Source organism: Pyrus communis, chromosome 1, assembly GCF_963583255.1.
Source record: "Pyrus communis chromosome 1, drPyrComm1.1, whole genome shotgun sequence".
Lineage (NCBI taxonomy): Eukaryota > Viridiplantae > Streptophyta > Magnoliopsida > Rosales > Rosaceae > Pyrus > Pyrus communis.
Window position 1 is genome coordinate 17,614,656 of NC_084803.1, and position 10,917 is coordinate 17,625,572.

At 37.4% G+C, this 10,917-nt stretch overlaps 1 protein-coding gene across 2 annotated transcripts; it reads left to right on the forward strand.

Moving 5' to 3' along the window:
- The first annotated feature begins 724 nt into the window (after positions 1 to 724).
- Positions 725 to 10,036, forward strand: LOC137741108 (uncharacterized). 2 transcript variants are annotated; one of them, XM_068480921.1, is made up of 2 exons: positions 725 to 822; positions 9,115 to 10,036. In XM_068480921.1, the coding sequence occupies exon 2, from the start codon at positions 9,149 to 9,151 to the stop codon at positions 9,830 to 9,832; it is 684 nt and encodes a 227-aa protein (XP_068337022.1). In that variant the 5' UTR covers positions 725 to 822; positions 9,115 to 9,148; the 3' UTR covers positions 9,833 to 10,036. The 2 variants fall into 2 exon arrangements, with proteins under 2 accessions (XP_068337022.1, XP_068337015.1); XM_068480914.1 differs by lacking the exon at positions 725 to 822 and adding an exon at positions 8,433 to 8,644.
- The last annotated feature ends 881 nt before the right edge of the window (positions 10,037 to 10,917 follow it).

Consider the following 10,917-nt stretch of genomic DNA (forward strand, 5'->3'; position numbering starts at 1 on the left):
AAAAAATATTTTTTTCTTAACGGGTCATAACGGGTCGAGTCACTTTACCCGTTGGGTAAAGTGACACGACCTGTTAAGGACCCGTTATGATAACGGGTGTGACACGACACGACCCGTTAAGATAACAGGTGTTACACGAAAACGACACGAACACGACAGACACGACCCGTTTGCCAGGTCTAATTCCAAGATTGTGTGGGTCTTATCAAATTTTTAATTCTCCAATATTTAATAAACACCGAAATATTCTGTAATCAAAACAATTCAGCTTTTATTCTGAATGCCCTGACATAAACATGCCGTAAGTTGTACAGAAACCGTTGCCCATGTAAGTTTCCACACACATAAAAAGGTCCAATGCGTATGGGCCGGACTTTTGTGAAAGCTTAGTAAATAACAGTACGCCCGCAAAACACACAGAACTTCATGAAAGCCCATCGCCGTCACATCAGTAAAAGCTCAAGGACGAAGCAAAACCATCGGATTGGGACCTGAACGCAATATGACCGTCGGTTTGAGATCCGGACAGTTTGGTGGGAAATACAACGAACGCATACTTAAAAAAACATAAAAGAATAAACAGCACGCCAGCGTGGAATAAGATAAAAAGGAAAAATTGGGAAGAGGCTAGAATCTTCCACAATCCACGCACAACAGGAAGACTGACGGAGAGGCGGGGGGACGATAGAGTTCCTCGGTTGCCTGCTTCTATTAATAGACATAGACTTTTAATACCCACGAAGCGCTGCATATTTTTCCTCTCTCTCACTCTTCTCTCTCTCTCTGGCTACGGTTCCCAATCAAATTTCACTCGCCCTAAAGGTAATTTTATTTCTAATTTAATTTTTTATTTCGTTTTGGTTTTCTGAATATTTTCTCATATATACCCCGGCTCTCTCTTATACAAAAATACATGAAATATACATTGAAACTTAAAAAACCAGAAAATCTACATGGTATCAGAGTAGGTTTTGTAACCTGCCTCTGGCTATTTTTTTTCGTTGTATCTTTCATTCAATCTTAAGCCATGGCTGAAGAAGATTCAGTAAACATAGAGGGTGACATCTCGCATACCTCTCCTTCAAATTTCTTAGACGTCAAGGTTAACACCAATCAACATTTGTGTTCAGTTCTCTTGAACGAGTTTAATTATCTCCTTTGGTCTCGAGCTGTGTCTCTTACTCTCGGAGGCAAAGGGAAATTAGGGTTTATAAATGGAAGTGTGGAAGCTCCAGACATCTTTTCCTCTACATATGGTGCATGGCTTTACAAGGATCAACTTGTCATGTCATTGCTGCTCAACACCATGGAGAAACATGTTGCTGAGATTTTTAGCTACTATAATTCTTCATGTGAGCTTTGGAAAGCCTTGCAGGATATGTATGGAAATCAAAACAACTATGCACGTGTCTTTCAACTTAAGAAGGACATTGCCAGTGCCCAACAAGAAGGGTAAGGTGATTTACATAACCTTACCCTAAAAATTACAATGAGCCGTACCCTAGAGATTTACCTTAAGGGTCACCTTGGTAGTAGACTCTATATGCAGCATCACTGATGCAACATCAGTAAATACACCAGATGCAGCATCGGTCATATGCAGCATCACAACAGAAGGTGAAATGGTGAAATTTCTCTACTTGTTACCTTTTCTTGAGTTTTAGTAGGGGCGAGAAGGCCAGAGTTATATGGGGGTGTTTGGTTCTTGCTGTAATTTGTGTGGTCTAGACGAAAAGAAATAAAAGGCTTGTGAAGGTATGGTGGAGTAGGGGCTGAGGAGTTATGGGATAATTTGCCGAGGAGTTTATAATGTTGTAGGCCTGCTAATTTTTTAGATTTTAGGAGGGTTTTGTTTCCCTTTTGCATTTCTATTTTCCTTTAGTAGTCCTCTTGACCATTTTTTCATTGGTTGTTTTATTGTCTTTGTTGCAAGGAAATTGTTTTATTGTCTTTGTTGCAACCAGAAGATGATTAGAATCCAGGAGAAAAGTAGTTTATTGGCACGACAATTCCATGCAATTACAAGTTATGAATCTTTTTTATTTTTAATGCAACATTATTAGTAATTTTGTTAGTTTTCAAACTTGTTTTCTACGTGGGATCATTATAAAGTATTTGATTACTGTTGGGTTGTTCATTTACAAGTGTGTCTGTTTCCAAAAAAGTATAAAACGATTGATAACAAATATGATTGATGATTTATTTATGTAATCCATTTGAATGTTGATATTGTGATTTGTGATAACCAAGGAAAACTAAAGAAGAAGAATTTGAATGCATCAACTTGAAATTACCTTTGTAGGAAAAAGGGATTACAATTCATTTGGTTAGGAGTTAGGACTTCGGTCTAAATCTTGTAGATTTTAGATGAATTTGTTGATGTGACAAAGTTATGCATCTTTCATGTCTTCACTCCTAAAGCATTGCTTATTTGGCTATTGCAAGTTTGATAATATGCCTGCATCGTTGCTTATTTGGCTTATCAAGGTTTCATCACTGTCAATGCATGCCCATAAATTCAGGTATAACAAATTATGTAAAAAAGCAGTCATTTATTTTCATTATTGTAATTGATTGCTTATTTTGTGTCTTGCCTTTGAATATGCTAAGTTTTTGTATTACAATGCTTTTAAACTTGATTTTGTTTTCTGTGTATGTTTTAGTAGCTACTATGTTGACTACTAGAACTAGAGAACTCGACAATGTAGAATGTAGAGTTTAATTGGTGTACAATGGATAAAGAATGGGCATACTTTCCAAGGTTATATTCTGAACTCTATGTGTAAATGTTAAGATTTCTTATTTATATTCCACACACTTTGAATTTGTACTTTTCCCTTGTTGAAATTCAATAGTGTATCAAAATGGGGTACGTAGTTTTTTGAGGATGTTCCGACTAAGGAAGGTAATCCAAAAAAATAATATGTATTTGCAAGGATTGTCTTAACATGCGCTTCCAACTTTCCACAGTAGTGTATGATAATTTAATTGAATACGGATTTGACCCTACGTACGAAAATTGGATATGGCATGGAGAAAAATCGAATGCATCTCTTCAACATGAAATGTCCGATGTTTATAGAATGTATAGGGATGCATATTTTCAAGATGATGGTGTTGTAGAACCAGAACATGAAAGAAACTCAAGCCTGATAATGTGAGTTTGGTCCGATGGCGGAGTTTCGTTAAGAAACGCTTAGGTTCAAAATATAAGGTAACAATATTTCTTTTCTTTTATTCAAATATATCCATTCTATTTTCAATACTTCAAATCCATAACAATTATATTGAATAAATTTTGGATATATAGGAGATAAGTAAGAGATTCAAGAAAATGAGGGCAAAGCAAACTATGCTACACACAATGAGTCGCAAAGGCTATGCTTGCTTTGAAGATGAGATGGTAAACTACAATTTTTATTTCTATTAGTCATATTTTACTTTTGTAGATTTTCTATTTTAAAGTTTCAATGTATATTTCATGTATGTTTGTACAAGAGTGAGTTTGGGTATATATGAGAAGAGAAAGGGAAAAGAGATGGGAAGGATGGCTGTAGCAAGCAGCCGACAAGAAAGAAGAAGGCATGTTGCTTACCTAATCTAAACCTTACACAAAGACATTACCCTAATCAGTCTCCTCCCTTAAATCAAGGGAAAGTTGATTCACATACCCTTACCCTAAAGATTACAATGAGCCTTACCCAAAAGATTTACCCTAGGGGTCACCTTGGTAGTAGGCTCCATATGCAGCATCAGTCATATGCAGCATCACAATAACTTTTTTAACATAATTGTGAGTGGTGCTGCTGTATGAAGACTATGATATTCTCTCTAAGTGCCCTTTTTGTTTTTTTTTGTTTTTTTGTTTTTTAATTTCTAATGATGTAGATAAGAGAAAGTGAAACACTTGCTGCAATAACAGGGGGAGATGTATGGATTTGTGGGCACACAAGGAAATCTGGTGAATTTTTAAACGAAGAGGTTGCAATTGTAGCGGTAATGAATGGAACAATTTATACTCATTTGTATTAGTATTATAGTCTTTATTTTATAAGTTAACATTTTGCTTTTTCATCGTAGAAAAAAAATACAAGAAGCAAATAAGAATGTAATAGATGTTGATAAAAACTCTATTAAGAATGATGCTCTTGCCAAAGCGCTTGGACCCGAACGTACAGGTAGAGTAAGGGGACTTGGGTTTGGAGCAACACCTTCACAAGTGAGTGTTCAAACATATAATCGTGAGAGAGTTATTATGCTGGAAAAAGAGTTGGAAGATTTGAAAAACATTGTCCATTCCCTACTAGTTGGACGGATATTGTCAAAGATTATGTTTCTTAGTTCTATTTTTTTTTTTTTTTTTGAACAAACAATATTATCTACCTCAGAGGAGGGGGAGTGGGCTAAGCCTTGCAATGGGATAGCAATAATGTTATGTTTCCTAGTTTATTTCAATTTATTTTGTTTTCTAGTTTTATTTTAAGACCATTTCTAGGAAGGGTTTGATATTCTATGTAGTATAAATAAGGCATTGTGGGAGGTCCTATTTGTTTTCTCTATGCAATTTTTTAGAGAAGAATTTGGTCAAATTTTAGAGATTTTAGACTTTTACATTCAAAGTGTTTTCAATCTTTTTTATTTCAATGAAATTCCTTTTGATTTTAATTATGAATATGCATAACTAATCTCTTTTGCTAGGGGTGAGGCCACGAGGCTTAGCAAAAATAAGTAGTTTCTTTTCATTTGCTAATGATATTATGCATGCATGTTTTGAATTATCAATCACCGGTTTATACTATCTAAGTGTCTTGGTGATTCGCAACCATTAGGATTTTTAGACAAATAATTTGATACAATTTTGGTTGGAGGCTAGTCCCTAAAATTGACTAAGACTTCTTATGGTGAATAAGCGTATTTTCACTTAGGAAGAATACCACATCTTAAGGATTGCATAGTTTTTCAGAGGGTTTTTGTGACATCCCACATCGCCCAGGAGAATGATCCTTATATGTATATTCTCAACCCTACTTAGCACGAGGCCTTTTGGGAGCTCACTGGCTTCGGGTTCCGAGTGTCACATCCCGACCCGGGGCGGATCACTTCCTTGGCCCGCTCCACCACCGTAGCACGATATTGTCCGCTTTGGGCTTACCATTCCCTCACGGTTTTGTTTTTGAGAACTCACGAGCAACTTCTTAGTGGGTCACCCATCATGAGATTGCTCTAGCCCCCTTCTCGCTTAACTTCAAAGTTCCTACAGAACCCGAAGCCAGTGAGCTCCTAAAAGGCCTCGTGCTAGGTAGGGATGAGAATATACATTTAAGGATCATTCCCCTGGGCGATGTGGGATGTCACAATCCATCCCCTTTAGGGGCCCGAAGTTCTCGTCCGCGCACACGCAACCAGGGTTAGGCTCTGATACCAATTGTCACATCCCGGCCCGGGACGGATCACTTCCCGGGCCCTCTCCACCACCGTAGCACGATATTGTCCGCTTTGGGCTTACTATTCCCTTATGGTTTTGTTTTTGGGAACTCACGAGCAACTTCCCAGTGGGTCACCCATCATGGGATTGCTCTAGCCCCCTTCTTGCTTAACTTCAGAGTTCCTATGGAACCCGAAGCCAGTGAGCTCCTAAAAGGCCTCGTGCTAGGTAGGGATGAGAATATACGTATAAGGATCACTCCTCTGGGTGATGTGGGATGTCACAATCCACCCCCCTTAGGGGCCCGACGTCTTCATCGGCACACCACGGCCAGGGTTAGGCTCTGATACCAAATTATTAACAATGATAATCTACACTAGGGAGTAGGGGACGATTGAGTGTCTTGATGTTAATGCGGAGAACAATGCTTTGATTGCTCTACACGAAAACGAAGCGACAACATAAACAACTCGTATTAAAATATGAACAAGTTGATGTTTTATCATAAAAACAATTGGTAATATGAGGAGTAGTAAATCCGAACATTTCGTAGCAACCTGAAGACTGAAAATCTCCCTTAACCACCTAAGAGAACTGTTAACATGGGATGATGCCGCCATAAAATTTGACTAACTTAACAAGAGTTTCCTCTTGTATTGGGTCCTAAGGCATGTTTGTGCACCCATACTCGGAATGAAAATAAGGAGTTCGATTCCGATTATGGATTTATCTTATGTTTACTAAGACATAGAGGAATTAAGATTGTGAGGGGCCTCATGAAAAATGGAATTCAGCTCCTCCTTTTGGAGGAATTGGATTCCTTGGTGGGAGGGAGGAATTGAATTCCAAGAGCCGAAGCCAGTGAGCTCCCAAAATGCCTCGTGCTAGGTAGGGATGGGAATATACATATAAGAATCACTCCCCTGGGCGATGTGGGATGTCACAGTTTTCACAAAGCTTAATGAGTCTTACATGTTTAGATTTGATTTGAATAACCACAGGCGGGTTGCATGTTTGATATGTGTTCTAGATTGGGGGTCCATGTAGATCATACTTTAAGAAAACCTAACCTTCAAAATATGCATGTATAAGTCATAAGTTATTAGGAAAACTATGTAGGATTGTTAAGATGACGGTGGAACACTAGTGGTTTTACAACTTAATTTCTAAAAATTGTTTTCTTTTCCTTCTCGTTAATATTGTAGATTTTTCTAATTTTTTAAATTAAATTCGTTTTTGCTAATTTAGGTAATAAATTAATCTTTCCAAAACTTTGTTTTTAAATAATTAATTGAGATTTGGAGGACAAACTTGTTAGAGCCGACTATATTACAATTATCTTGCTTCTCTTGCAAGTATTTTAAGTGTTTTTAACCCTTATTGTGTGTGGTAGAATCCCTATTAGTTCTTCTTTGTCCTCTTCCATGTGGTCGTCTTCATCTTCTTCGTTACTCAATCCCAAAATTTCCTGCTTTGTTAAACATACCGAACAAAATTATCTTCTATGGCTTCATCAAATGAATCCTACCTTGTTGGTCATAATCTCTAAAAAATTAATGATGGTTCTTATACCCTTCCTTCTCCTCTAATTCCTGACCCTTGCAACTGAAGGTATCAAAGCCCCTGAAGTTCCTAATCCTGCCTATGCTACATAGATTTGGTAAGACCAACTATTTGACTATTGCATCACTAGTGAAATTTCTAAGCCTTTTCTCACCCTCAAGATTGGGCATGACACCGTCAAGGATCTTTGGGACTACCTTAAGAACACCTTACTCAGAGTTTCATGGCTAGCGAGGGAGTCTCCAGTTTTAAGTAACTTCTCGATCTATCCAAAGGTAGTCAAACTTTGTTCAATATATGTTGGGGGACTATTAGGCCGAGCTGAACTTGGGTTTTGATGGGTACCATTTACCTCCATTGGTCCGTTTGAATACCAAGTCCTATGATACCTCGAAAGAATTAGCATTTCTTAGGAAGTATCTTGGTTAGATTAATGGCTCAAAGTTATCATGATTAGACAAATAATGACTTGCTTAAGTAAAGCATGGCATGAAAGCTAGAAGCTTGTTGGTTTAGCATGATAGAGAACTTTGCATGGTTACATGATGTTCAGGGTTGGCTAATATGGATTTGTTAGGGTTCTAAGTGAGCTTCTATTGACTAAGGAAGATCAAAGGAAGCTGGGAGGAAACCTTCAGATTGTAAGAAGAAGGCTTTCTCTAGGATTCAAGTCTGCTTGCACTTAGGAAGTGATTTCCCTTGCTTGATGCAATTCAACCTCGAATTCCTCTCCTTCCTCTCTCTCGTTCTATCACTTCTTTTGCATTGAGTTGAACCTCCCTTATTGTAGGTCAAGGGTCCTTTGTATGCTTTCTTAGATAATCTTTAGGCTTCCCTATCTTATACCCTTATAGCTAAGGCTTCTTCCTCTTTTTCCTAGCACAAATGTGAAATGAATCTTGAAATTTTAGGAATAAGTGAGGATATAATGGAAAGGAAATATTCATTCCGATTCCCCCAGTAACTCCGAATTCTATTACTACCAAATTGTAGAGAATCCAATTTTTATCTAGTTAGATTCCAAGATTGTGTGGGTGTTACCAAATTTTTAATTCGTCAATATTTAATAAACATCGAAATATTTTGTAATCAAAACAATTCAGCTTTTATTCTGAAAGCCCTGACATAAACGTGCCATAAGTGGTACTGAAACCGTTGCCCATGTAAGTTTCCACACACATCAAAAGGTCCAATGCGTATGGGCCGGACTTTTGTGAAAGCTTTGTAAATAACAGTACGCCCGCAAAACACACAGAACTTCATGAAAGCCCATCGCCGTCACATCAGTAAAAGCTCAAGGACGAAGCAAAACCATCGGATTGGGACCTGAACGCAATATCACCGTCGGTTTGAGATCCGGACAGTTTGGTGGGAAATACAACGAACGCATACTTAAAAAAAATAAAAGAATAAACAGCACGCCAGCGTGGAATAAGATAAAAAGGAAAAATTGGGAAGAGGCTAGAATCTTCCACAATCCGCGCACAACAGGAAGACTGACGGAGAGGGAGGGGGACGATAGAGTTCCTCGGTTGCCTGCTTCTATTAATAGACAAAGACTTTTTATACCCACGAAGCGCTGCATATTTTTCCTCTCTCTCACTCTTATCTCTCTCTCTGGCTACGGTTCCCAATCAAATTTCACTCGCCCTAAAGGTAATTTTATTTATAATTTTATTTTTTTATTTCGTTTTGGTTTTCTGAATATTTTCTAGGGTTGATCGATTAGGGATTTGGATTTGGGATTTTGTAATATATTGAATAATTTGTGCAATATGTTGATATACTTGCTTAATTGTCTTGATCTGCGTGGTTTATGAGGTCGGTTTGGCTTCGAATTATTTCGCTGATCTTATTTTGTTCTAGATTTAATGTGAAAATTTTTCTGGGAGTTGTTATCTGCTTTGAGCATTTAGTTTAGAATTTGCAGATCGAATATTTAACTCTTTAATTTAGTTATGGTTGTTTTGATAGTTAGACCAATTATACCAACAGTCTGAATATTTTCTCTGTATTTGAATTCAGTTGTGTGTTTCTGCTGTATCTGAATCTAATTCATGTCTCTAGTATTAATGGGTTTCGGTGATTCGTAAAAAAAATTAGTGATGAGTATGTACGAATTTCAGGTGTCTGCATATTGGAACTGTTGTGGCTACTGAGATGGCAAGTGGTTTTGGGGAGTCAACAAGCGTGCCACCCCAAAGCACGTCTTGCTCGGGTAACAATGGCAACGATGCAGGAGACTTCGAGTGCAATATTTGCTTCGAATTAGCCCAAGACCCGATCATAACCCTTTGCGGCCACCTCTTTTGCTGGCCTTGCCTCTACAGATGGCTCCATCATCACTCGAATTCCCAACAGTGCCCGGTTTGCAAAGCCCTCATACAGGACGAGAAGTTGGTTCCTCTTTATGGTAGGGGCAAGACGCAAACTGACCCAAGATCAAAGTCATATCCAGGGATCAACATTCCCAATCGCCCCTCTGCGCAGAGGCCTCAGACTGCCCCTCCTCCTCATACCAATCAGTTTGCCAATTATGGATTTGGATTCATGGGCGGATTTGTACCAATGGCAACTGCAAGGATTGGTAACTTCACGTTGGCAACTGCATTTGGTGGTCTGATACCGTCGTTGCTTAACATTCAGTATCACGGGTTCCCTGATGCTACTGTATATGGAACAACTTCAGGTTTCCCTTATGCGTCATTCAGTTCATTTCACGGGGGCCATGCTCACTTAGTCCCTCAGCCGGAAAATCATCAAGGGCAGCCGGGTGATGTTTTGAAGTATCTTTTTTTGTTGGTCGGTGTGTTTGTGATCGTTGCGGTTATTTTCGGTTCTTAAAATGATTTACTCGTTAAACTTTGAAACCAACATGGTTGTTAAGTGTTGCTGCCCTTATATGTGTAAATACGTTAGCTGCTTTTCTGATTTTTGAGAGTTTTCCCCCCAGTTTAGTACTTCTGGGATCAATTGTGTTAAATGTTATAAACATCTGCAACGGACACAAGGGTTTCGTAATAAAGGGTTTGCACTCACTTTCTGAAATTATTTTAGTTTTTTCTTTTTATTGTGTTTTGAAGTTTTGATGGGGAAGGAGAAGCAAGAATTATTGAATGGAAAACTACCATGTGATCTGGTTCTGCCGTAATTTGCAAAAATCATCTTCTTCCTGTCTGGTTTTTGTGCAATGATGAACGGATAACCATTAAGGAGTTAAAAAGTTGATTTTACCGAACTTTTTATAATTATAAGGTCGTTTAATAATCATCTTGATTCAACTTTCAGTTGGTTCTCATCTTTTTCTGTACAGAAAATAGGACATGTAGTGTTCAAACTCTGGCTCTTCCCTTACATCGTCTTCAGTGCTTTGGAATTTAAGTCATAAGCTAGAAATTACTTTTCTTCTTTAACATTTATGGCTTAAAATTGTAGTCCGTGATGATTAAATAATGGTTTTTCCTAACGTTTTGTTTTCAGTAGCTATTTTTAAAAATAAAATTTATGTAGATTATTTTATTTTATTTTTATAAACATTTCAATCTAAAAATATTTAAATTCCGATAAGTATTTATAAAGTTTTAAGTTAAATTTGATTTAAATTATTTTAGACGTTAGATTTAATTTTGGGCTGTCAATTTTTTTATTTTTTTATCTCATTTGATCATAGCCATTAGATTATGAGTAAAAAAACAAAATTTTTTTTGAAATTTGATAGATTGATGTGTCCAGAATAATTTAAGTTAGACTTAAATCCTGGGGAAATCCAGGCCAGAGATATATTTTCTCCCTAGACTTATTTTAGCCCATGATTGGAGATGGTTTGGAAGGTTTTAGAATTTATATTTTAAGTTTTGTACCATGAGTTAGAGATGATCTTAGTAGAACATGACATTTGCAAGTGTCTTGTAACTCAAGAAGTTGCGAGC

What these genes read in the sequence shown, in the direction of transcription:
- LOC137741108 (XM_068480921.1), top strand. Translation starts at nt 9,149, where the DNA reads ATGGCAAGTGGTTTTGGGGAGTCAACAAGCGTGCCACCCCAAAGCACG.